Source organism: Cavia porcellus, unplaced genomic scaffold (genome assembly GCF_034190915.1).
Source record: "Cavia porcellus strain 051 isolate PalLab524CR breed Dunkin Hartley unplaced genomic scaffold, mCavPor4.1 scaffold_7, whole genome shotgun sequence".
Lineage (NCBI taxonomy): Eukaryota > Metazoa > Chordata > Mammalia > Rodentia > Caviidae > Cavia > Cavia porcellus.
Window position 1 is genome coordinate 24,237,845 of NW_026947490.1, and position 26,768 is coordinate 24,264,612.

The following is a 26,768-nucleotide window of genomic DNA, read 5'->3' on the forward strand; positions in this document are numbered from 1 at the left end:
TTACTCCAAAGGGTTTATTAAGACAAGTTTCCACGTACAAGTTCAGGGCAGAGGGTGGCTTATAAACAGGAACCTCAAAGGGCAGTAAAGGGCTTGGGCACAGGGTGAGACCCAAATGAAGAGTGAAATAAATAGAGGCAAAATGTGGAGCCAGGAGGGGACAGACGAGGACTATCACACAGTGATAACGTGGGGGAGGGGTGCCATTAAAATCCCATTCATTTATACAGATATACAGGGAGCTACATAGGGCTCTCACTTTACCCCCAAGCCTCAGGGAAGGGCACCCTGGGAGTCTGGGGGCACAGCCTTGGCCCTGGAGGTTAGTGTCTAGAAAGCAGTGGAGAGGTGAAGAGGTGGGCCAAGCAGGCTCCCACTGCTACAAGGATCCACGAGGAGGAGGGGCATCAGGAGACCCTCCCAGCACAGCTCCCACAGGCCAGGGGGTGGGGGTCAAGGGGAGAACCTGGCACCTTCTGGCATCTTGGAAAAACTGATCCCCGAAGACTCCTGCCCTGGCTGAGCTGCACGTGAGAGGACAGCTGGTGCAGGAATGGGTATTTGAGGCCCCCAGCAGCAATTCCTGCAGGGCCCATCCCCAGGCCAGTGTATGGGGACAAGAGCTGCAGGAGGCCGTTCCTGGGACAGGGTCCTTAGTTAGCACCACCAGGCTCCACAGCAGGTGGAGAGAGGCCATCTCGAACCTCCAAGTGAGGCTGCAGCCACCTGTGGGAGACAGAGGAGATTGGACCACCACCCTGAGGGCCTCTCCTCAGGATCAGCCTCCCTTCTGTGACCCAGGGCAACCCTAGTCATTTTCATAGGACTGTGGGGCTTGGCACCTGAGTACCAGGCAGAAGGGAATACAGGCCCTCACCTCAGCCCCATCTGCCTGGCCCTGCTCCTCAGCCAGTGTGGTGGCCAGGGCAGGCCAGGTAGGTATCATACGAAGACCTTGGCCAGGGCGTCGGCACCAGCGCTGGCAATAAGGGCCTTGCTGGGGTGGCAGGCGACAGCATGGATGGCCTCCTCATGCTTCTTGCGATGGGCTGTGATCTCCTGTACGCAGGTCTTGTTGTCCAGGCTCCACAGGCGCAGGGAGCAGTCATGGCCTAGGGGGGCAGGGAACTGTCACTGAGGTCCTCACATACCCAGCTCTTGAACCCCTCACTTGGCCTCATCCGGACACCTTGGTGAGAGTTAAGACTTGAGCCCCTTCCTTCCTTTTCTCTGCAGAAGGGACAGCCCTTCTGTCCCCACCCTGTCAAACATCCATCCATCTAGCTACAAACTATTCACTGAGCACCACTGTGTATGAGGCCCTGGAAGGCGCACTCAACAAAACAGGGCCCTATGGAGGCTGCAGCGGGAGAAAAGGAGCAAGAAAACACCCAACAGGGCCACGCTGTGGTTCAGAGGCACAGCACTTGCTTAGCAGTTCAAGACCTGGGATCCATCCCCAGCACCACAAACAAGAGGGAAGGGGTCAGGGTGATGGCGTACGCTGGCCACCCCAGAACACACTGACCACCTGGCTCAGGCTCCAGGGCCAGGCTGACATGAGGACTCTAGTCCCTGCCCCAAGCATCACAGCTCCCAGATCAAGCTCAGCCTTGTTTCTCTGATGGTCCCTTCACACCCTCTGCAAAGACAGCTGCTGCCATTACCCAGCAGCTAGAGAACAAGATCTGGGGCTAAGCTATTCAACCACCAAGCCATCCCCAGCCTCTGCCACCATGTTCCCACCCCTATCACATAGGACACACGCTCACATGCCACCATCACTGCCATAGGTCTCACAGAGGTCTGATACCAAGAGGCAGTGTGGATGGGTGCAGGCTTCAACCTTCAGCAGAGCCCAGCCACCCCAAATCTGGTTGCTTGCCCTTAGCCAGAGCTCAAATCCTCGTGAATATCCAGTTTTGCACCCCATGGTGATATATAGCCAATCTCCAACACTCCGTAGCCCCACAGCCTGTCTGTCCAGTGGGGATAAACCACTCAGCTTCCAAGGCTACTCAGAAGAGGAACAAGGTGAAGGAGACATGTGCCTTAGTGGGTTCAGAGCACAGGGCTGTGCTGTAACCACTGCTGTGACCACCATCACTTCTGCCCCTGCTGGGCCCCAGCCCCAAGGATGTCTTGGAGCATATGCCCATAACTGAAGCCCAGCTCTCCTCCCTGTCCCCTTCTTCCCACCCTGGGGGGAAGAGACCACCAAGAGAGATCAGCTTACTTCCTGACATTAGGAACACGCCATTGGGGTCCACAGCTAGGCAGGTGACTGCATCCAGGTGGGCAACCATGGAGTGCACCGATTTACCTAAAGAAGAGAGAGTAGTGGCAGGTCACCTGCCCACTCTGGGCCTTACCTGGCAGGTGAGGGGCTGGAAGATGCTCTGAGAGGAGACTCTGTGACTACCAGGTTCCACCTGCCCACAGCCCAGCCAAGTGTGAGGCCTTACCTGTCCGATTGTCCAGGAAGCGGATGCCCCTGTCATCATGGGCAGTGATGGTAAGGGGCTGGTTCGGGTGACTCACCACTTGGTTGATCTGGCTTGGGCCTGGGAGGAAAAGGGGACAGAGGGAAGCTCAAGGAGACATCAGGAAGACTAAGACAGAGAGCCAAGAGTGTGGCACCAACACCTCATTCCTACATCTCTGCCTGGAGGCCATGGGAGCCAGACCCACTCCTGGGCCACACTACTGTTTCTGCAGAGCACTGGACAGGAAACACCATGTCTACTCACCCAAGTGTCCATATCCATGACTTGATCCCTAGCCTCCTCTCAGTCCCATTTATCAGCCACCCAAGCCTCCACTGAACTTAATTTCTTTGCTACTTGGGCCTAGGAAGGCCCAGGAGAGTCATCCTGCCCTAACTATCCCCAAAGACAGGGGAGGAATGGAAACTCATCAGGCATTCAGGCCTCAATCCCACTGGCCTGCCCTGTCCTCCCTTACCGCTGCTCCCTCGGGACTCCAGCATGAGGAGGGCACTGCCAGCCTCTAGGTCATACAGGATGGTGTCGCCAGAGCGGAAGGAGACCACAACGTGGGCAGGCTCGGTGCTGGTGAAGGCCACTGAAGTGGGGACCCCGTGTTCTGAGGACAGAGGGGAGCAGGCTGTCCCACCGCCTGGCCCTGCCCTGGGGCTGGGGCCTCCTCAGCACCCACCCCTTCTGTCCCTTGCTTATGAGGCACTGGGCCCTGCTCACCGCTGGCTGTGGGGAAGGTACAAAGGCAAGCTGGGCTGCTGCTGGGGTCCCAAATGCGCACGGTGCCATCAGCAGAGCAGGAGGCCAGGCGCTGGCAGGTGGGACTGAAGGCCAAGCCCCACACGGCATCCCCATGGCCCTCCAAGACGTGGCTCAAGACACTGGGGTCTGGGTCGGTCCAGGGAGGAAATGGGCTGTTAGGACTGCAGGCTCCGAGACAGCCCAAAGCTAGACCAGGTGGCTGGGCCGAGGCAGCCCTCAGGGGCTTCATGCCAAAGCCTGGCCTCCAACTGTCCACCCCGAGGACCTGCACTATATGGCTGCTCACACTGACTGACCACTAGATCTTCTGGGCAGCAACCGGCTTTGAGGTCTCCTCAGACTTTAGGAGCCCGGGATTCCCTAGTCACTGCTGTCTCCGCAGGGCCCAGAAACCAACTGTTCAGTGGGAACGCTGGGACTCCAAGTCCCTGACGGCCTGGCAGGGAGCACTTGCAACCTCTGGTCACATCAGGAGCCTTCTTTGCCTGAGCTTTGGGTGGGCCAGACCCAGGACCTGGTTTTTCCATAGCTGGCTGCTGCAAAGCCCCACCACTGCCTCCAAGCCATCAATTCAACACTGGTGCCCCTGGCTAAGCCTGCTGACACCTAGAGTGTGGTAGCTCCCCTGGCTGGGTCTGACCCTTGACTTTACACAGGATGATTCTTCAGTGGAAAACAGTACAGTCTCACTGATGGAAGGCACAGAGTTCTGGACTCTCCTGAGACGACGTATAGCTCAGGGACATGTGTAAGAGCATATAGGCGACAGGGTTGTCCTCACCGTAACCATCATAGGGATCCATATTGAGGTCTGGAATCTTCCAGCTGTGGATTCGGGCATCAGCGCCACCACTGTAGCAGTATTCGCTATTGGTGCCCACAGCCACTGCCAGCACAGGGCCCCTGTAGTGCGAGGGTAGGTAAGAGAAGGTGGGCGACAAGCCAAGCCTGCCTCTGCTGGTCTCACCAGTATTCTTCAAGGATAGTTAAAAGAGTTCAACAGGTGGGGTCTGGCTATGCACCTTGGCCCCACCTGTCTTCAACGTGTGAACCCAACTGGACCCAGAAGTAAGGAGATTTGTAGAGGGATGCCAACACAAAGTGGGGTCTCCTGGGCCTAGGAGGTGGTCAGGGTCACATAATGTGGCTGAATACAGTTCCTGGCAGGTACGGACAACACCTACCTGTGACCCCGGAAGGCGTGGATCGGTTCCACGTCCAGAGCGGCATTCCTGTTGGAGACAGAGAAGCTGGATATCACTGAGATGCCCAGGCTAGGCCCACCCTGCCACACAGCTGTCTTCATGCCCTCACTTCTTGGCCGTGACTGCCTTCTGCAGGTTCCAGAGCTTGAGAGTGCCGTCCTCAGAGGCAGTGAGAAGCGCCGATTGGCTGTGATGAAAAGCCAGGGAGCGGATGCCATCGTAGTGTGAGCGGAGGGTGAACTTGGAGTTCCACGTCTTCTTGAAGGCATCTTTGCTGTCAGACAGCTGAGGGGAGGAGGGCTGCTTCAGCGTCCCTGTCACCCTGGCAGTCACATAGACACTGACTCTGAGCCTCACGACATCTCTCACCCACCCAGACTGTGGCTCCGGCCCTGATGCTCCTCTTCCCATGTGGTTGGTGGGGTCCCTGTGCCCACTCATTAAGTTCCTACAGGGTGTCAAAGTCTGGGCCTCAACCTTGCCTCTCGCAGTTACGGAATTTTGGGGAGAGACAAGCAGATCCTAAGTGCATAAGATCATGAACTCCAAACAGTGTTATGAGTGAAGATGCATGGAACAGGGCACCAGGCAGCCTGGCTCCTCTGTAGAGCCAATGGCTCTCCTGAGGCAATAACAAGGGAGCAAAACTTAATCTGAAGCAGAGAAGGAAGCAGCATGTGCAGAGGCCCTGAAACAGGAGACAGCAGGGGCACGGGCCAGGTTCTGACAGACAGGGGTAACTGGGATGCATAGTCTGGAAAGCAGCAGATGAGGCCAGAATGGTCTACAGAAAATTGAGCGATGTTCAGAGGAGAGGACTGACAGAGGTGGCTCTAGTCACCCCAGGAGGCCTAGGTTAGAAGAAAGAGCAGCAGATAGGATAAGAGGTCATGCAGCCCAGGAGAGAGGAGGACATCAAGATCAGACACCTGGCTGCAGAGAGGAGCAGGTGAATGGGGAGATCTGGGAACACACCAACAGCCTCTGCAGGAGTCCCTAAAGTCCTGCACAGCCCTGGCAGAACCCAGTGGCTGAGTGGGAACCCAGGAAGGATGGGCTTTTGAGACACAACGAGACTGTCAGGTAGGCCCCTATGCCCTGTCCAAAATGGGCTTCACACTGGATGAACCCCGTTTTCTGGACTGAGGGCACTTCAAGCTCCAACCTCAGATACCATTCATGCCACAGAAATTTGGAGCCAGAGATCTGTGGCTGTGTGGCTCCCCTGCTGCTTCCATACTCCCCAGGGGATGACATCTGGGGTACATGGAAGACCCCATGGCACAGCACTCCAGGCTCAGACCCTGTGCTCACCTCACTTCCACTCTGCATCCCACCACCACCTGAGATTCTGTTCTTCCCGGGAAAACACACACGCATGCCTATCCGAGGGTCCTGGCCACAGGGTCCCTTCACTACAGCCAACTACCCCATTTGTGCCAGACTGGCCTGACCTGGGGGAGCTCTGGCTTGAGGCCCCATATCACCAGAGGTGGGAGAGCTGCTAACAGGGGAAACCGATACTGTAAGGCTCTGCACCTCCAGGACTATGACCAGCTCCTTTCACTGTCTGCTTTGCAACCAGCTGTAAAATGGGGTTGGCAGGAAGAGTCACCTCCTAGGGCTGTGGAACAAGCTCACATAGCCATGAGAGGGACTGAGCCTAAACCTGGTCAGAGACTGCCAAGGGCCAGCAAGTTGAGATGCCCAAGGGAGAGCACCCCAAGAACTTACATCACAGCTGAGGTCGTTGTCGTTGGTGACGGTGAGATCTGCCAAGTCCCCCAGGCTCACCTCCCCGCCCCCGATAGTGTCCATGATGAATACGTCTGAGGAGAAGCCAAAGGAACCTGGTAGGGGGAGGGGAGGGAGGGGCAGAAAGGGCCAGGGAGAGAGAGAAGCAGAGAGAGGCAGAGAGGGAGATAAGAAGCAAGAAAGAGAGGGAAGAGGACGAGACCAAGAATCACAGCTGGAAAGGAAGAGACAGAGACAGAGACAGACAGGGCAGGACAGACAAAAGAGGGAGACAGAGACAGACAGACGAACTTTTGGGACAAGGGAGGCTGCAGATTGGAGGCTGGGCCTTGCCCCCGAGGACACAGAAGCCTGGGTTTAGCTCTGCAGCCTCCTCTGCCATGGACCCAAGGGCCTGGGTATGGGGTTACCTTCATGGGGCCGGGGCTGGGGTGTGCCAGGCGATGGGCCTGTCACTTTAGGGGGCAGCCCATCCACGTCCCGAAGGTCAGCCAGAATTCCCTGGAGTTTGACTCGGCGGCTCTCTGCAGGGATGACACACAAAACAGGAGTTGCCTACCAGTCCCAACCCAGCCTTGTGGGGCTCTCACCTCCCCCAAGCAGCAGGCCTGGCTGCAACTGTGAGAGGGTGAGAAACAAAGGAAACTGAGGCAGGCAGGGACTCTATGAGGTGGTATGTCCCTGCCCTGGCCTCAGTTCCACCCACCCACTCAATGTGACCTAAAGGCTCCCCTGGAGAGGTCATAGCACAAGGAAAAGGATGTACCCTCCCCTACCTGCCTCTCCCCACCAGGCCCTTATCCTGTTCCCTCCTTGAGCTTGACCAGAACTGACAGCCTGCTGAGAAGCCTGTGGCTCGGCCTCAGGAAGAGCTGAGTAGCCTGTAGCCCAGGGACTTTCCAGGGAAGGGTGAGGGAATGGCAATCAGCTGGGCCTCCAGGCTCTTCAGGCCTCTGCTCTCGGGAAACATCCATCCGGTGAGCAGACTTGGGCAGGAAGCAGCTGCAGGGGCTGCCTGTGCAAGGGGAGAACCTGGGCCCACCCCCACCCTCAGGGAGGAAGGCCAGACAGCCAACTCACCCAGCTCATGGGGGTTCCCCTCAGTGGCACAGCGCCGAGGGCCTGGAGACCCCTCCCCATCCTCTCCTGAGCCCAGGAAATCAAACTCGTTGATGGCATCCTCGGAGTCGTCCTCCTCATCCTCATCCTCCATCTCAGGCACGAGGGCCTTGGATGGGAGCTAGGGTATGGACCAGATCAGATAGGGGCTCATGTCCAGGCACCAAGACCACTTAGTGTCAGCCCTAAGAACAGAAAAGCTAGGGTTTCTGCCCTCTTTTGCCTTCCTCAGACCCTTTTTGCCTTGGCTACTAGCTAGTTGCCCTTGAGTGACAGCTGGGCCTGTGGTGCACACCACATTGGGAACCTCCCAAAGGGGTCAGTGATGGGGTTGGGGCTGCCTCCTCAGCCAGGCTTTGAAGACTCCTTGGGCTATGGACTCTACTGAGACCACTTTGTCCTCCAACACATGCTTCTCAGAAAGTGTCAGGTAATACGGTGAGGGAATAAGGTGGATCATGTGTGCATGTAGATACAAGTTAACAGGTGAAAGAACAGAGCCACTAGGCCAGCAGTAATGAGAACAGTGAAAGTGGCCACCCTGCACCAGTCACCATGCCTATGCAAGAGCAACTGATACCAGCAGGATGAGCTTTACACACTGCTTTCACCCTGACCCCCAGGCCTGTGAGCAACCACTAACATTCCTGCAGGGATTGGCCTGACTCGTGGTTAAGCGACCCAGCAAGAGTAAAGGACCCTCTCACTCCAAGTCACTAAGTGTCAACCAGCATCTCGGCCAGGACAGCTCTGAGTCCTCTGAGCCGACTGGCCCCTCAGCAAGGCAGGCCCCGAGCTCAGTCTGGAGACACCAGATTTTCTGGTTCTCAGAAGGCCAGCCTCAGGCCTGCAGAGGGGATCAGAGGAGTGGGACAGAAGCCCTGGTCAAGGTTTAGACTGCAGCACATCCGGCGAGGTCCTGGCTAGGGTCGGAGTTCTGAGAGGGGAAGGGTCATGGGAGCCATGCAGAGTGCATAAGCAGCCCATCCGACTGCACTCCTAATGCTGGCTGACATGTGACACCTGGTGGGCTGTAGCAGGGCAGCAGGGAAGCCGTGGCACAGCAAAGCACTTGCTACACACACACACACACACACACACACACACACACACACACACATTTTCATCAAGTCCTCCAGCCAGAGCCAGGGGGCCTTGGTGTAGGGCCATGTCCTCAGTCATGTTGCCATGCAGCGGCCCAGCCAGAAACACTACAGGTCTCCTACCATCTGGGTACATAACTAAGCCACAGAAGGTCTGCTGTGTGCAGAAGCCTAGGAGACTCCTTCCCATGAGCCAGCTCAAGGGACTCAGGGGACAAGTACAGTGACAACTGCAAAGGTCTAGGAAATACCAAAAAGCCAATGATCACGGTGTAGTGACAAGCCTGTAATCCCAGTACTCAGAAGGCTGAGACAGAAGGAACACTGTGGGATCAAGGCCAGCCTGGGTTAGGGTTAAGGCCAGTTTCCCACAGGAACACATAGTGAAAAAAAAAGTAAAAATACCAAAAAGCAGGAGGGACCACGATTCAAGGCCAGGGAGCAAAGTGAGAGGCCTGACTCAAACACCTGGGTTTCCACTAATCCTCTTCTAGGGCTTGACCCAAAGGCCTTATGGGGCAGGACCCTGAGCTAAGGGCAGGACCCTAAGCCAGGTGTGAGCATGCTGGAGAGAGACTAGAGAGGAGGGGCATAGAGTCACCACCAATGCAGTCACAACTGGGAAAGGGGGGTCCACAGTGAATTAGGGAAGGCATCCTGGAGGAAGCGATGTCCCAGCAATATATGAAGGAAGGACAGATGAAGGAGTCCCAGCACAAGCCACCACTGGAAGGCCAAGATGAGGGAAAGCCCCAAGGATCCCCACCCAGGCCTCCGTCCTCAGCTTGTACCTCTGCCTGCCATCCTCATGCACACAAGCATTTATAAGACCGCAAGCTGCTTCACAGGGCCCCAACTGTATGACTCCTGTTCCTGCTGCCCATACAGAGCTCGCCTGGGAATACCCTGACAGTTGCTGGACAGGAACCTACTGTGTGTGAAGACACTGTCCTTGTGAAGGCAGAGGCACAGGGCCCTGGCAGGGAAGGCCCAGTGGGAAATGTGGAGGCCTCACTCAGATCACCAGACCTACTGCAAGGGCAGGGTTCCTAGGCCTGGATCCTGACACCAACAGTAGATTGGACACCTACATCCTACAGAACCTCCCAGGCTGAACAGTGGGCCCAGCTGCACTCATTCCATTTATAAATATTTACTCAAAAGCTGGGTGTAGTGGCCCAGCCTAGAATCCCAGCATTCTGGGAAGCTGAAGCAGGAGAATTGCAAGTTGGAGCTCAGCTTGGGCAAAATAAAAAACAAAGCCTAGAGCTATAGCTCAGCACAAAGACTTTGGGTTTAATCTCTAGCACCATAAATAAATAAACAAAATTAATTTTTAAAAATTGCTTTGTGGCACACTCTGCAAAGCCCCTGTATGGTGGAGGGGCAGACATAGACCAAGTCATACTAAAACCCTCCAACTCCACCCAGGCAGCACAGCACAGTGTGTGTGTGTGTGTGGGGGGGGGGAATTAGGGCCAAGAAATGGCCCCAAGGACATCGTGAGCTGAGATAAGGCAGAAGAGTGCTGGGATGCCTGGGCAAGGTAGGAGTGGGGGGCACACAGAGGTGAAGGCTGCAGTCAGAGGAGAGAGTCGGGCTGCAAGAGGGGACCTGGCAGGAACAGCACATGGACAGGGGTGGGTGGGGTGCAGGGGTGTTTCACCTTCACGCGCTGCTTCTTGTGCTGCACATTGTCAAGCTCATCGTCCTCATCGCTGTCCTCATCCTCACAGTTTTGCAGGAAGGGGATCTGCTCCAGCACTGAGCCACCCAGACGCTCTTTGCCATCTTTACCTGCTGCATTCCTGCCCGTGACAGGGATGCAAACAGGACATTAGTCCCACCAGGCAACAAAACCCAGATAGAAGGGCACCCAGGCTTCATGGCAGAGCCTGGACTCGGCGAAGGCTGAGTCCAAAGAGCCTTGATCTTGACTAGATGGCTTGACCCAGCCATACCACATCAGAACCCTCAACCAAAATAAGACCCAGTTGCAGCCTACGTACACCTCCCGAAAGGGACCATTCAGGAGGAAAGCACACCTGTAACCCCATCACTTAGGAAAGCTGATGCAGGAGAATCACAAATTCTGGCCCAGCCAGGTATGGTGGTGCACTCTTGTAATCCCAGCACTCAGGAGGCTGAGGCAGGAAGACTGCTGCAAGTTCAAGACCAACCTGGACTATATAGCAAGACCTTAACATAACAAAATAAATAAATAAATAAAAAATAAAAATAAAACAAGTTCTGGCCCAGCCTGGGCAGCTTAAGAAGGTCTTGTCTCAAAATAAAAAAATAAAGAAGTGCTGGATACAGCAAAGTATGCCCTTAATCCCAGTATGGGAAGCTGAGGCAGGAGGAGCAAGCAAGTCAGAGTCCAGCCCAAGCTACACAGTGAATTAAAGACCAGCCTAAACTGCATAGTGAGACCCTGCCTCAAAAGAAAAGAAAAGAAAAGAAAAGAAAAAAAGTAAAGGGCTGGGTATGTGGTACAGTGCAGAGAGCTCCTGGATTCAAACCCCAGTGCCACCAAAAACAAAAATGTGAAATGAAAAGAGGAACAAGGGGGAAGGGAGGGGAAGGGAAAGAAAGGACAAGAGAAAATGTACCAATAAAAAAATAAATACTGCCCCTCCTTGCCAAAAAAAACAGAGACCATGCCACCAGCTCAACGACAGGTGAACCAGAGGCAGAACTGCCAGAGCAAAGAGGAACTGCCACCTGCTCACTCGACCACAGACCAGCAGGGCCGCTCCATGAGGCCCGCACCACACTGTCACCAACGAGCACCTCATGTCTACCTCCCAGCCGCTGGCTTGATCAGTGCTCTAGGGGATGCCTGCCAACCATGAATCCACATTGGAACACGGGTGGGTCCAGGTGGGCACTGACACCCCATTCCTGCCACCCCAGAGTTCTTGCCAGTGCCACCAGTTGCCACAAGCCACCAAAGACTTACCTGTCTGCCTAGCGCTGCTGGGCCAGCACTTACTGCCCTGGTCTCCTGGCACCGTCACAGAACAGGCCTCCTCACTGCCAGGCAGGCAAATACTATCTTGGGCTCCTCTCCCAAGAAACACCCCACACCAGCTCCCTGGCCCCTGCTGCTCCCTCCCTTTGTCAGCCTCCGTTGTCAGCGTGGGTGGCTCCAGGTTCTACACGGGGATCATTCCCTCAGACTCTCCCTGGTTCTGTGGCTTTCCACACAGTCGCAAGCTGGTGAACAAGAGCCCTGAGCTTATGCAACCTCTCCATGTGGGTACACAAACATGCTCTACCTCAACGCCCCCTGCTGCTCCCCATCTCAGGAGCTGCTTGCTGCTTGGTGACTCAGACCAAGCCTTGGAGTCACCCTCTTTCACATCAATGTTGTTTTTTTTTTTTTTTTTTTTTTTTGTCATTTTTTGAGACAGAGTCTCACTATGCAGTTCAGGTTGGCTTTTGAGCTCACTTTGTAGCCGAGACTGGTTTTGAATTTACAGCGATCCTCCTGCCTCAGCCTCCCACATGCTGGGATTACAGGCGTGTGTACCACTTCCAGCTTTTTTTTTTTTTTTAATTCATTTTATTTCAGAGAGAGAGAGAGAAAAAAAAGAAAAATGAATAAAACAAAATTTCAAAACATGTCAATCAGGGCAACAATGGCACATGTATTGTGCATTGTTATCCCCAAATTATCCATCCACAGCACAGGACACCTGCCTTCTATTGTCCAAACAATGCCAGCACAAATCTTTCTCATCAATGACCTCCAAGAAACCAGTAATGTAATTATCTTGACTATCTTTTTATGTAGATATACATATGTACACAGATGCGCGCGCACACACACACACACACACACACACACATTTCTCTCAGCTCAGCTCAATCTCTTAAACAGTGCTGACCATCACAGAGCAACTACTTACAATCCTAGCACTTAGGGAGGCTGAGGCAGGATGATCCCAAGCTGGGTAACTTAGTGAACGTCTTGCTCCCAGTTTTCCAGCAGTACTACCTGGACACTGCAAGGATCTCCTCCCCAGCCTTCCTGTCACCAGCCTCTCCTCAAAGCAGATCAACATGACAGATTTCTGCCATGTCACATCTCTGCCATAAACTACTGACTTTCTACAACCCCAAAGGTAGAATCTTTTTTTTTTTTCTTTTTTGGTTAATACGGGGCCTCTGCACTGAGTTACATCCCTAGCCCATTTTTTTTTAATTTTGAAAAAGGGAGAGTCTAAAGCTCTGTCTTTTTTTTTTTTTTTTTTTTTTTTCCAGTACCGGGGATTGAACTTACAACCTCACACTTGAGCTAAATCCCCTGCCTTTTTTTTTTTTTTTTTTTTTTTGAGCCTAAGGATCTTAAGTTATTCAAATGGGCTCAAATTTGCCCTCCTGCCTCAGCCTCTTAAAGAGTGCTGGAACGACAGGTGTGTCACAGTATGTGGCTAGAATCCAAACCCTTTATTACTGTCAGGGCAGCCCTTCTCAATCTGCCTAAGAGCTGGTCTCACCACAGCCCACAGGCCACATGCTCCTCCCTGCACTTCTGTTGACCCCTGCTTACGGGGCATGCCAAGGCCCTTCCTGCCTCAGAACCCAGGCCCTCACCATCACCTCTGTTGGGAACATTCTGTCCAAGTCATCTCCACACAGGGGGCCTCCTCACCTACCTCACCCAATGTAGCACTATTTCTCCTTTTTTGAAGACAAAGTCTTACCAGTTGACTTGTTGGACCTGGGCTCAAGTGATTCTCCTGCCTCATTTTTTTGTTTGGTTTTCATTGTTTTGAGACAGGGTGTTTTTGGTTAGTTTAGGCTGGCCTTGAACCCTGGGCAATCTTCCTGCTTCAGCTTCTTGAGTGCTGGGATGACAGGCATGTGCTTTTATCACTCTTATATTTAATGTTTTTTCTAACTCTAGTGTCACTTAATAATATTACTTATTCAGCTGAAAACAATTATTGATGATAGAAAGAATAAAGGAGAGCTTCCAATGGTGATGACCACGTGCCCTGTTTCCTGCTATGTCCTAGGAATTCACCCTGGGTTTGCCTTCAGTACAGGCCTGAGCTGGAAAGTAGGGGCAGGAGATGAAGCCAGGGAGAATCCCACCAGGCCCAAAGCTCACCTCTTGATCTGCTCCTCAATCTGTTTCACCAACAGGGACTCGCCGCCACTGAGACTCCCAGGACTAGGTGCCACCCTGGGGGGCCCCTCGCTCGGCTCAGCAGCCCCATTGAGCTCCAGGGAGCGGCCAAGCAAGGAGCGCACGCGCTTGGATCGCATGTCGAGGATGGTGTCCGTGTAGCCCACCTCTTCCAGGTACCTGCCGGGAACAGGACCAAGTGAATTAGACACCCTGTGCTGCTTCACAGACCACAAGGCACACACTGCCAGCGCCTTCCACGGGGCCACATGAGAGCAGACACCAGCCTTCCATAAGCACAGCCTGTCACACAGCAGGGTCACCTCCAAGACTACTGGTCAACAGAAGCCCTGGTCCACATGATCACTGCTACTGAAGGTGCCCCCAACACCGTGCAGGGAAGAGCCCAAGTATGGGAGCTTGCCTCAACATGCAGGGACAGGGCTGTGACAGAAAACTACTGAGAGGAACACAACTCAAAAGTTAACTGTAGCAGAAAGCCAGAAGACAGCTATGCTAAACAGCATAATGAAAATGTTAAGTTCCATGGAACTGCAGTTTTTGTTAAAAAAAAAAAAAGAGTTAGCATATTTACACCATACACAGATACAAAATGACATCATGAGGGGCTGGGGATTTAGCTCAGCGGCATAAGCGCCTGCCTTGCAAGCAGGCAGTCGTGAGTTCGATCCCTGGTACCGATAAAAAACGAAAAAGACCAAAAAAAAAAAAAAAATAAATAAACAAAATGACATCATGTCCCCAAGAGATCTACGAAGACATACTAAGTAGCAGTGACCTCTGTCAAGTGGCCTGGGGGTCACAAAGGCCCTTCTACATCTTATTTACTTCTACAACTGAGCACTCATTGCTTCTGCAATTGGAAAAAAAAAAAAAAAAGCCAGCAGAGAATGGTCTAAAGGAAAAAGAATAAAGAGGCAATTGTGGGTATCTGTGTCTTCAAAAGATGAGAGAGAGCAGCTCCTCATCCCTCAGAGGCCTGGCTGGGAGGCTGGGCCTGTTCATCCCTGGGGAGCTGAAGTCACCTCTCGCCAGAGGCTGTTGGCCTCATCTCTCAGATGCCCACACATGGTGAGGCTGCCATCCCCCCACAGCGCTGGCAGGAAGGCGTTGTGGGTAAGGGGTGGGGGTGGGGTCTGCCTGAAGCCCACTCCAGCCCAGGACATATTAACTGGACATCCTACAGCAACCAGACCCCCTCTGCATTTGACTTTCTCATCTATGAAACTGAGGTAATGCTGGGTGTTGTGCTGCACAGGCACAGGTACTAGAAGACAAATCCATGTATGGGAAGTGCCTGGCATAGGACCAGGTACAAAAAGGGTACTTGATGAGTACAACCCAGTGTAATCATCATCATCATCATCATCATCATTATTTCTTCTTGGGATTTTTTTGGTACCAGGGATCAAACTCATAATGGTACTTGCCAGACAAGCACTGTGCTACTGAACTACATCCCGGCCTTGTTTTTGTTTTTTGAGGCAGGGTCTCACTATATAGTTCAGGCCTCCCTTGAGCTCACAGCAATCCTCCTGCCTCAGCCTCCCAAGTGTTGGGAGTACAGGCATGTATCACCATGCCTAGCCAATCATCATTATTTTCATAGTCATTTGGTGTATTGTTTGTGCACACTGTATGCACTTGTAGCTATGGAGCTTCAGCAAGTCAAGAACAGCAGTCTGGTGCTTACTACACTGCCTACAGCACTGAAAGACAAAAAACCATCTTGATAAAGTAGAGCATAAATAATTTATATGGAAGGTGTTCATAACACTCAGCAAAAGCAATGCATTACAAAACAGTGAAGCGGGAATCCTAGCTTTCTCTCTCTCTCTCTCTCTCTCTCTCTCTCTCTCACACACACACACACACACACACACACACACACACACAGAGCTACGGAAGGTATAGGCAGTCTATATGACATGTCTTGCTGCCAAGAGGCTCAGAACCACCAGTGGCATGTGCATTACTACCGCATCAGGTGGCATGGGATGGTGCTATCGAGTGGCACAAGCCACCCAGGAGACAGTCATGCAGGTAGTTCAGGCCAGCAGAATGTATTAAGAGATCAAGAGTACACACATCAAAATGCTTATGGGGCTATAAAATTCCTCAGGTTGTAGAACTGTGAGTGCTTTTACTTTTCTTTTTGTTCTGCTATGTTTTCCAAAATGTAAACATCTCTTCAGTAATAAAAAAATCATTTGAAAAAGAAATAATCACTTGGCTGGGAGTATGGTTCAGTGATAAAGAGTAAATGCTTATTTTCTTTAAAATTAAAAAAAAAAGAATATAAAAGGTAAGTGCTTAGAATGCTTGAGGGCTGGGTCCTACGGTCCTTCTTCCCTGTCAGCCCCCCCACAGAACAGTTCTGGCATTACCCTTTAAAAAGGTGCCACGGAGGCATTAATGGCTGTGTTCCAAGAGTGTCCGTCCCCCAAGCCTGACAACAGCAGTAAGTCTCCCCTCTGCAGCCAGAGCTCCACCCCCAGGGTGACAAAAGTCATTCCAAGGGCTGTGGATATAGCTCAGTGGCACAAGTGCCTGACTAGCAAGTGTGGAGTCATGAGTTCAATCCCCAGTACCAAAAACAAAAACAAAAAACCAACAGCAACCAAAAAAAAGTCATTCCAGTGGCAGCTGGCTGGGATCCTGACAGATCAGTGTGTCCCCCTCTCCTCCAGCAGGACAAGAAGGACTACAGGGTCTTTGGGGTTATCTCCTGAGCCAAACATACCACAGCCAGCCCCGCCCCCCAGGTCAGCCCTCATGCTCACTGTCGGAGAAGCTGCCGTCCCTCCTTCCACACCAGCGGGCTGCTCTCCAGGGTGACTGACTCCACAGGGCCATTGGGAACTGGTGCAGGGAGAAAGGAAGAAGCCATCTCAGAGGACAGCTACTCACCCACCCGTCACCTTGCTCACATTCCTCACTCTAGCCCAAATCCATCCGTGACACCAGTGCTCAGTGTCCCTTGTTGAAAGTCCTAACCCCACCCTGTTTTCAGTTTTAAAAGACCTTTTTTTTACGGTTTTGAGATAGGGTCTCATTATGTAGTTTAGGCTGGCCTTGAACTCATGGTGATCTTCCTGTCTCAGGCTCCAGAGTGCTGAGATTATAGGCATGCACAACCATCCCAGTGTTCTCAGCAATTCTTCTCCTAGAAACACTTCTCCATCTCTGGTCTCCTGACTGTCACTCCCCAAACCACACCCACCCAGTACCTTCACTGGTTGGGCTGGCTTTTATTTTCCGAGCCAGAAGCCAGCCTGGTTCTGAGAATGGGCAGCTGGCATCAAAAGCAGCTCTGCCACTTTTCACACCTCTGTGGGACTGGGGAAGCAGGTTAGCTCACCTACCTAAGCCTCAGCTTCCTCTGCTGGTGGTAAGGGGAATATTAACAGCATCTACCTCTTCAGACTATTGTGGAGGTCAGGCTGGATAATCTGGTCAGTATTTTATTCATGAAGTATTTATTGGGCACCTGCACTGCATCTGACTAGAGTCTGGGGCTACACAGACCTGCCTTGAGGAACTTACATATAGTTGAAGGAATCTGACCTAAGGTAATAATAATCACTCTCAACCTGGCAGGCCAGATCTCCACTGCTCCGTTCAGCCAAGCTTTGGTGTTACCAAGGCCAGCCTGATGGGCATGCTGCCCTGACCTAATGCTCCAGGCACACAACTGACTCCCTGTCCCAACACGCCACCTTCACCCCCTGCCCAGGAACGAAATCTTCCTGTGAGGAAGGAAGGCCCTTCCTACAAGGGCCCAGAGAGCAGAGACCTCCTGCCTATCTTGCTTTCCTTGTTCTATGACATAAAGCCAGCACCTCACAAACTTTCCTTGGAGAAATAATTGAATGACAGCCCAGTGCAAACACTGCCTCTTCAATGAAGTCTTTCTGAGCTTTTCATAGCACCCTATAAATAGCTGGCTCCCTTCTCTGGCTCCCAGAGAGGGAGGCAATGTGCTACCAGTGCCTCAGATAGCTCACCCCCAAGAGGGACCTCACTGTGCAGAAGGGACTCATCCCTCAGAGGGCCTTCACCCCAGAGGCCAGAGGGCCCTCACTCCACAGAAGGCAGCACAGTGCCAGGCAAGAGCAGAGAAACAAAAAGTGCCCCAGCCTGGGCAACTTGAGCAGACGTGATGGGAGTACCTTGTTCTGATAAATCTGGTTTCTTCTCTCCCTGGTTCAGGTCTGTCCCAAACTTCAGTTTATGATATTTGGCCCTAAATAAGTGAAATTAATGAGTAAGAGATCTGAGAGTAGACAGGGCCAGCAGCCACCCAAGGAAGCCCCAATCCCAGAGCTTCCGGCAGCCACTTGCACCCCACCCACCATATCCAGCTGCCCCTAGAAAACGGCACGGAGAGGCGGTGGTGCAGCTGGTTTCTTGGAGTCACGCCAGCAGCCATGCCAACCCTAAAGCCTCCATACCTTATGGGAACAGAACCAATGAAACCCAGCAGGCTGGTGGGAAATGAGGGAGAGGGTGAGCACCCAGGAGATGGCATACAGGGGCTGCCATCGTCATGAATGTCAACTCCAAATCTCTCACCCATGCTCGCTTCATGCCCTTCTCCTGGAAGATGGGCTCCTCAGCAAGCAGCTACCCGGCTCACCTTTCCTGCTTCAGCGCGTATTCTAACATCTTGATCCGCCGCACCAGGTCTGTCTTTAGGTTCTCTTGCCCCTTCCGCTCTCCCTGAAGGAAGGCCACCTGAGCCTAGACAGTCAGAAGAGAGAGAACAGTGGAGCTCAGGCTTGGTGCTGATTAATCCCTTACTAGTCAGAACAGCTCTGGCCCTGACCCTTCAAGTGATGCCAGGGTTCATTCAGTAGAGCAATGAAAATACTGGGTCTATCTCCAGTGTCCCCATCCATGTCGCCCACAATGAAAAAGCTGGACTTAATCTATGAAATTAAAACTGGTCATGAGTTCGATCCCTGGTACCGATGAAAAAGGAAAAAGACAAAAAAAAAAAAAAAAAAAGATAAAAAAATTTTTAAAAAGGGGCTGGGGATTTAGCTCAGCGGCATAAGCGCCTGCCTTGCAAGCAGGCAGTCATGAATTCGATCCCTGGTATCGATGAAAAAGGAAAAAGACAAAAAAAAAAAAAAAGAAAAGAAAAGAAAAGAAATTAAAACTGGGCCAGCTAGGTATGGTGCCGCACACTTGTAATCCCAGCACTCAGGAGTTGAGGCTGGAGGATCACCATAAATTCGAGACCAGGCTGGGCTACAGAATAAGTTAAAGGCCACTTTGAATTACATAGCAAGTCCCAGTCTTGAAAGATGAAAACAAAACCAAAACACTAATAAACCAAAAGTCCAAAGCAACATGTTGGCTAGTGTAGACCTAACTCAGCTGCTAGTATGGGGGAAGTCAGGCCCGGGACTGTAGGCCGGGGGATGGTTGTTAACAGCCCTGGTCTCTCCCTCATACACTCTCATCGACTGCTATCCCTCAGGGTGCTGGTGGAGGTGGCAACCCACTATTCCTTCCAGAGCATCTGTCTCCCAGAGGCGTGGGAAGCTACTTCTGGAGCTTAGGGACAAGAGTGGGTGGCTTGGCTCAGCTCTCACTGCAGTGCAGGAGCTTTACCACCCGACCCCCACCAGCCTCACCATGAGATCAACCATCACCAGATGTCTGCCCTAGGCATGAGGATGGCCCAGGCTCCTGCCAAGCATTTCACACCATGTGCTGGCTCAGCCTGCCCCCGTCTGCTCATCCGTCGTTTGGAGACACTGTACCAGTGGCCTTTAAGGCAAGATCCTAGCCCTTAACCACGCTGTTGACCTCCTTCTGCCAAAGCCCTAGGCATGGGGCTCATGCCTGGCTTCTCCCCGAGGGCTCCACTGATCCAGCAGGGACAGTGTGAGCACCAGACCTGGCTAGGCAACTTACTTGCTTAAGCAGGTCCTAAGCTTAGGCAAGCCTCCAGCTGCCCCTCCAGAAAATGGGGTACACAAGAGACTTTCTCCATTGTGGCCTAGCTCGGAATGAAGGCTGACAGCAACTACCTCTACCCTGGTCATTTTTATTTCTGTCTATTCTTTCATAAGCATAGCTCTTTGAAACATTAGCTATAGAGTAGGAATGCTATGGATTAAACCACCCCCCCCTGCCGCCCTTGTGGACAGCTGCATTTTCCCAGTGCCATGCTGCCTGGGTTTCAGAAGCTCCTAGGATGACTCAAGACATTTTCTCCAGGCTGTGTTCTGTCTGTCCTGGGTAGCCTCTCACCTAGATGGCTCTTCCTCTTCTTGGGGCTTACAAGGCTCTGGCCTTCCTGCTGTGTACACCTGGAGCCGTGTATCACCTCTGTCCTGCTCCAGGGCCAGGAGTAGCCCTTGAGTCAGCAGAGAGCTGGACTTATGCTAAATGATGTCCAGCACACCAGGAACATGGCACCACATACACTGCTAAACCAGGTACAACTGCAATCCTCCTGGAGAAGCCGGTGGTATCCAGAACCATAAACCACACACACTCACTATACCACTGGTCTCACCGCTGTAATTCTGTCTTAAGGGTGCCCTTGCAATGGTATCCCTCCTTATGAAGAAATAAAAAGAACACATATCCACTAATGTATGACAAAAGTTCACTTAGGCACAAATACTTATGAACCCCAATTATGAATCAGGGTATAGTACTACACAAAATGGGATTTGTATTCTAGTATGGGGAATTACAAGACAAATAAGCAACAAATAGTCAGGAAATACTCATGGAAAACATACTTCTGTCCACCGAAGGGAAGGGACCTTTGTTCCTCTTAACACACACATACACCAATATCCTCAGCCAGTTAGCCAGACTCCTCACATGTAACTCCCAGTTTCCAATCTACTCCACCCATTGTTTCAGAAGACAAGAGAGGAAAAGGTTCATCATGAGGCATAAGCTCTAAGTGTTCACCTCACTGTCACCTGCCTTCTGGGAGTCTATACAGGCCCTGTGCAGTGCAGTCTGGCACCACTATATGGTGTCACTGAGCATGCCAGGCACTGTGCAAGGCACTGGGGAGGAATCAAAAAGCCACAAAGCTCCTGCCCCAAAGGGGCTCTCCATCCGCAGGAGACAGGTATCGGTGGTGACAACCCACATGAAATGTACACAAGGCCATGGGGATAAGCAAATGCTACAATAGGAAGAGGGACAAAGAAATGACCTTTCAGCTATGAACTGAGTTTGACTAGAAGATAGCCAGATGAGAGGCTGGATGCTCTGGGCAGAAGACAGAGAAAAGAGTGGCACAATAGGCCTGAGGAACTTGAAAGGGTCAATATGGCTGCATCAGCCGGTGCCAAGCAGGGCTGAAGCTGCAGCTTCATGATGGAACCCTTGCCATGCCCCTTAGGCCTGGGTTTGATCCCCAGCACCAAAGATCCAGAATGACTGTGCAACAATGTCCGTGAGGAGCCAGCATGGTGGTACAAGCCTGTAATCCCATCAATCTAGGAGGCTGAGTCAAGAAAGTTTAATTTCAGCCTGGGCAATTTAGTGACCTAGCAAGACAATTTCAAAAAATTTTTTTAATTTTAAAAAGGAGGGACTGGTGATATAGTTCAGTGCAAAGGTACTAGGTTCAATTCACAAGCTTGCACACACAAAAAGAGAAAAGTCAAAAAAATTAAAGGAAGCAGGCCTCACAAGGGATTGTGGACTGTGGGAAAAACATGAGGAAGCTACAGCAGTGTTTAAGCGAAGGAGAGGTATCATCAGACTTCATGTGCAAAGTACAGACATGCAGAACCAATTTGGGAGTCAGCAAAGAGAAAGGCAGAGATATCATTCATAGAAGGGACCATCACAAAAATTCCAGATAGAGGGGGCTGGGGATTTAGCTCAGCGGCATAAGCACCTGCCTTGCAAGCAGATAGTCGTGAGTTTGATTCCCGGTACTGATAAAAAGAAAAAAGAAAAAAAAAAAGTATTTAAAAAAAAAATTCCAGAGAGAAATGGCAGTGGCCTAGACAAGGACCAGACAGCAGGGGAAGCAGGTCTGAGAGAAAGAGGTCAGCAACAGTCTTTCCCTGGCACAGAAGAGAGGAAACAGCCACAGGCCCCATGGCACATGTCTGCAATCCCAGTACCCTAAAAGACTGAGGCAGGAGGATCTCAACTTTGAGGTCAGCCTAGGCAACTCAATGATTTAAGATTTTGCCTCAAAATAAAATGTGAAAAGGGATGGAATGCAGGTCAGCACGAAGGCCCTGGGTTTAATTCCCATTTACTGCAAAAAACAAAAGGAAAGGAGGAAACAGAACCAGAAAGATGTGGTTATAATGTTCTAGACTGTGAAAATCCAGGGAAAGAAGAAGGAAGCGCTGATGGTCAGTCAGTCTCTCTGGGCCACAAAGGCCCCCACCATCGGATCATAGCATGGGCCAGGGCTTAAGTGAGGCTGAGATTTAAAAGGGCTCTCTGCTCACTACCTCTACCCACTGTCTCTCATTTTGGCCAGCCAGACAATACACTTGCCTCCAAACCTTACTTTAGGACTGGGCTACACCTCTCTCCAGAAAGGCAGGGCCTTTCCCAGGCTTCTGCCCTTCTGGGAGCTGAAGCCTCTCTGCTCCCGCTGCGATCTGCCTGTCCCTGGGTTTCACGGCAGTGCTGGGAGCCCTATAGGTCTGACACTCTTTTCCAAGCTTCTGCAGCTCCTGCACAAGGAAGTTTCCACTGAGAGACTTAAGTGGGGAGGGACAGCTCCACACCCGGCAGCTCCCTTGTTCCCACCTAAAAACCCAGGTTAGATCCATTCCCAAAAGGTTCCTTCTGGAAGCACGCAGCACAGTACACAGGCAGGGCCACAGAAAACCCCATGGCTCTACGACCTAGAACTCTACTATGGTTTTTTTGTTTGTTTTTGTTTTTGCTTTTTTGTCTTTTTCCTTTTTATCAGTACCAGGGATCGAACTCACGACTGCCTGCTTGCAAGGCAGGCGCTTAGGCCACGGAGCTAAATCCCCAGCCCCCAGAACTCTACTATGAATGAGCATATATAGCACATTCTCCTGTGCAAAGTGCCTCTTTGTGCTGTCCTGGAAGTTTTGTGAGGGCAGAAACTACATTGCCTGCTCATTATCAGACTCAGTAAGTCTGATATCCACCACAAACACATTCCTGCCTACTATCAGACAGCACCCCCACATCCCCTGCTCCAAGTTGGGCCTTGTGGCAAGGCCTTGTCCAACATCTGTATACTGAGCACGGACTGCACTTTGGGCACTCAGAAGTTCAGTGCATCTGGATTCAGTGCATCAGGGTTATTGAGAAGCCTGCTTCTACAGTTGGGAAGGATCTCACAGAGAAGTTGGGGCCTTCTGTAAGCTTCTGTGAGTGCTGCAGGGAGGTATGTAGGAGTTATCACCACTTTATAAACACTCCTACTCCACTATTCCACCCATCCATTCTATTTGACACTAACACAGGAAGATAAACACATACACCAAAGCCATTCCTGATGGGGTAAAATAATGGAAACAAGTCCTCAAAGTTCACCAAAAGGGATCAAGTTAAAAAGGCTACAGAACAAGTACAAATGGAATACTACGTAGTTATCAAAAAATAATGAGGAACAGCTCTTTGCTGATAGGAAAGTTAACACCAAAAGACAACTCTAGGACAAGTCACATAGTGGTACATGCAGTATGATCTCATTTATCACATATGCACATGCACACACACACACATACCTAGACTACTGTAGCAACCACAAGTGGGGGAAGCAAGATGGAGAAAAAAATAAGACACTTTCCCTTGTCATTCACATGCACATATAATGCATATATATGCCACATATGTTCATATAAACAGACACACCTGAAGTGTTCATATTCTTATCAATACAACAAACAGAAACACAGGGAGAATGCTAGAGCAAAGATGTAAGCGAGCCTAACAGAGCACTTCCAAATTCCCCTATGCTCCAAGGAGGGGCATAAGCAAGGGGCTCCGTACCCACCTCTTCTCTCTTTTAGAAGGTGGTACGCTGGAAGCTGCAGGATGTACTGATGTAAAGCTCTCAAGACCAAGACTCAGCCAAGCTCTGCTATGATCCTGTGGATGACCTAGAAAGGCCACTGAGCTACATTAAGTCAGTTTTCTCACCTATGGTCAGTGGCAGAGAGGGAAAGAACACAGACCAGCTCTGACACTCACTACTGTGATCCTTGATCAATCATTTGTATTCCCAAAGCCTGCTTCCTCCTCTACTTATTAAAAAAGGAAGGGGGCAGATGCTGTGGCACGAATATTATAATTCCAGTACTCTGGGGAGGCTGAGGGAATAGGACTGTTAGGTTCAAGGTAAGTCCAGGTAACTCTGTCTCACAAAGGAGTAGGGTTGTATGTAGCTCAATGTGAGAGAGGGAAGGATAACAAAATTTACCCTCCACAATGTTCAAAAAATAAATGATAGAAGGTATCTAAAGTGCTTAATATAATGCTCAACACATAATATACATTGAATAAATAGTGGCTGCTATCATTATTGCTGAATGAGGTAATGACATTGGCCCTGCCTATATAATGGGGTATTGAAAAGATGTAATGAAACAAACGTTGGGAATGAGCTTTGGAAGAAGAGTGGGCAACAAAAGCAAGGAGCAATTATGTAAGGGTTCCTTGCCCATCTAAGGCAGACTGCTACCACCCAACTAAGATGGGGGGACAGACACAAATGTGAGATGTCCTTATTATTCAGCCTATGGACAAAATTCCAACCAGTTACACACTAATTGGGTTTCTTCTTCAACTAGATAGGAAATGACAACTGGGAAGGGAAAAGTTGGGCTGCCAGACTCAAGCATTGACAACTTCTGCTAATATCACCCCAGCCGAGGAGCCCAGAGACTCCTGGAGGCCCATCCCTGGGTTCCTTCAAATTCTCCCCTCCCCATCATCTCCAGGCTCCTCCAGACACTCTCTACGAAAAAATACACATTTCTCAAGGTCACAGAGGCCCTCTCTTCCACATTTGATCCCAGGGCACATTCCTCTCCCCATCCTCTAATAGCCTTGGGAATGCTCCCCCAGGACCTTTCACTGACACACCTCTCCCAAGGGTGCCCCTGAGATGCTGCCTGAGGTTGCTTTCCTGCTGTTCAAAGTGCTCCCCCTAATGCATCACCCCAGGGTAACCCCATTTCTCGCTGTTCTCATCCCAAGGCCATCATCTCCACAATGGACATGCCCAACCAACCCCCCTCCAGTTCAGGACTCTTTCCAACATCTCACACACACCTCCCATCTCAGGGTCATCACCCCAACTTCCCCAACATCCCCACCCACACTGGCGCTCCCACTCTCAAGCTGTCCCACTCCGACTCCTAGAATGTGTCCTCTGTCCTGCCCACGCTTCTAGTCCAGGAACTCATTCCCTGCACTCTGCCACACATGCTCAGGGTCCCCAAGGTACACTTTCATCTAGAGACCTCTCAAAGCTCCCCTCCCACAGCCATCTTTCGCTTCCTGCCACCCAACCGCCCCAAAACACACTCCATCCCGGATTCCTGGACTTTCTCAGCTCGCGCCTCCCAACTCCTCCAGACCGGCCAAAGCGCCTAGCGGGTCCAGGGCTCCCCCACCCGAAGCCTCCAGACTCAACTTCCGACCCGCACCTGGCGGGAAGGGGTTGGGGAGCTGTCCCTCAGCCTCAGCACCCTGAAAGCTTCAGCCACTTCCACAACGACGCCAGGACTTCCCCGAGGCCGTCCCGAGCCTCGCGCCGCCGCCTCAGAGCCCCTAGCCCCTCTGCTTCCTCCGCTGGGCCCCTCGCTCTTTTTTTTTTTTTTTTTTTGTCTTTTTCTTTTTTATCGGTACCGGGGATCGAACTCATGACTGCCTGCTTGCAGGGCAGGTGCTTATGCCGCTGAGCTAAATCCCCAGCCCCGGCCCGTCGCTCTTGGTCTCTACTCTCCCCAGTCCTGGCACTCGCATTCGAGCCACTCAGGGCCCTCCCGCCCCGGCCCAGTGCATGGAAGGCCTCCCACCGCTCCCGCCAGCCGCGGTCCCCTCACACCCCCCCCCCCCAGCTGTCCCGGCGGCCATTGCTCCAAGATGGCGGCGACGGCGGCGGGTGAGGCGAGGCCAAGCCGGCCGGGCCGGGCGGGGGTCGGGGTCCCGGGCGGCGCTCACCTGCAGCTCGGCGCGCTCAGCCTCCCAGCGAGCCTTTTCGGCCTCGAAACGCGCCCATTCATGCTGGATAAAGTGCAGGATCCCGGGCAGGCTCAGGGGCTCCGGGCCGCCTGCTGGCCCGGGGCTGCCTCCGCCGCCGCCCCCTTTTCCTGCCGGGCTGGGCCCGGGGACAGGGCCTGAGACTGGGACCGTCCCAGTCGGGCCGGGACCCGTCGCGGAGCCGAGCGGGCGGCAGGAGGAGGCTGCAGCGGCGACCGCGGCGGCCGCTCGCTCCTCCATCATGGAGGCCCCGGGGCCGGCCCGCGCGCCCGCTGTGTCTCGCGCGCCTGCGCGGCCACTCCAAATCCCCCCCCACACCCCGCGCGCGCGCTCGACAGGGCCAGGGAAGGCGGTGCGAGCGCGAGGTTGGGCGCGAGCCTCGTCCCACCGGGGGTCTCCCCCGGCAGCGCGCGTGCGCGCTGGTATGTGAGGAGGGGCGGGGCTGGGCGAGGAGCGGAGAGGAGGGAACCCCCAGTAAGGCAAAGGAACCCCTAGTCGTACAGATCCGTACGTCTCAAAGGAGCATGAGTTGGGAAAGGGCTGCTTTCTGCTCCTCTCATTCACCCTGTCCCTGCCAGACCCAAATAGCCCACTGAACAATCGATTTCACCATCCTCTCTAGTTCCTGACCCTGTCAGTTGTCATGCTAAACCTTCAGGAGCCTAGACTGCCCCCCACCATTCTCATCTCTGCTACCCCTTTGTGGTTTGGAGCCCCAAACCTCTTTCTTCTGTCTTCACCAAGAAGAGGTTGCTAAGATAACCTAAGTCCCTGGTGGTTCTTCTGCCCCATAGTCAGTTACTATGGCAATCCCCTAGATACAAACCTTGCACTCAGGTAGGAAGAAACCCAGCCCCAAGGACACTGGCCTCTAAAGAAAATTAGTACTTCTGCCCCACCCCTCCCCCAAGGCCACTCAGTTGGTATTACCATGGTAACCATCTTCCTTTCCCAT

General features: G+C 52.3%; 2 protein-coding genes across 9 annotated transcripts in view; one reads left to right on the forward strand and one right to left on the reverse strand.

Moving 5' to 3' along the window:
• Strn4 (striatin 4) lies at positions 1 to 26,101 on the reverse strand. Of its 4 annotated transcripts, none has more exons than XM_013146925.3 (19): positions 25,775 to 26,101; positions 18,243 to 18,346; positions 17,776 to 17,849; positions 16,387 to 16,465; positions 13,565 to 13,762; positions 10,109 to 10,250; positions 7,301 to 7,460; positions 6,631 to 6,744; positions 6,200 to 6,294; positions 4,839 to 4,913; positions 4,575 to 4,750; positions 4,445 to 4,492; positions 4,042 to 4,163; positions 3,219 to 3,386; positions 2,965 to 3,105; positions 2,466 to 2,564; positions 2,237 to 2,323; positions 878 to 1,112; positions 1 to 726 (listed from the first exon to the last, which is right to left on the reverse strand). In XM_013146925.3, exons 1-18 carry the CDS (start codon positions 26,054 to 26,056, stop codon positions 943 to 945), a joined length of 2,334 nt encoding a protein of 777 aa, XP_013002379.1. In that variant the 5' UTR covers positions 26,057 to 26,101; the 3' UTR covers positions 1 to 726; positions 878 to 942. The 4 variants fall into 4 exon arrangements, with proteins under 4 accessions (XP_013002379.1, XP_013002378.1, XP_003464651.1 ...); XM_013146924.3 differs by having other exon boundaries at positions 6,200 to 6,315; XM_003464603.5 differs by lacking the exon at positions 4,839 to 4,913 and having other exon boundaries at positions 25,775 to 26,100.
• Fkrp (fukutin related protein) overlaps positions 25,644 to 26,768 on the forward strand; it is a 9,642-nt gene continuing 8,517 nt past the window's right edge. The window contains exon 1 of one of the 5 annotated variants that reach the window (XM_005001342.4): positions 25,644 to 25,715. The gene's annotated coding sequence lies outside the window, so the exon portion shown is untranslated. Of the gene's footprint in view, positions 25,716 to 26,101; positions 26,236 to 26,768 lie in introns of those variants that run through there. The other 4 variants (XM_005001341.4, XM_013146926.2, XM_023562820.2 and 1 more) reach the window with 4 other exon arrangements.

Bases quoted from the DNA above. Each gene is read 5' to 3' on its own strand.
- Strn4 (XM_013146924.3), bottom strand. From the start codon at position 26,056: ATGATGGAGGAGCGAGCGGCCGCCGCGGTCGCCGCTGCAGCCTCCTCC. The intron at 18,347-25,774 runs GTGAGCGCCGCC...CTGACTGTCTAG, and splicing joins CTGAGCGCGCCGAGCTGCAG to GCTCAGGTGGCCTTCCTTCA. The intron at 13,763-16,386 runs GTGAGCATGAGG...TGTTCCCGGCAG, and splicing joins GGACGGCAGCTTCTCCGACA to GTACCTGGAAGAGGTGGGCT.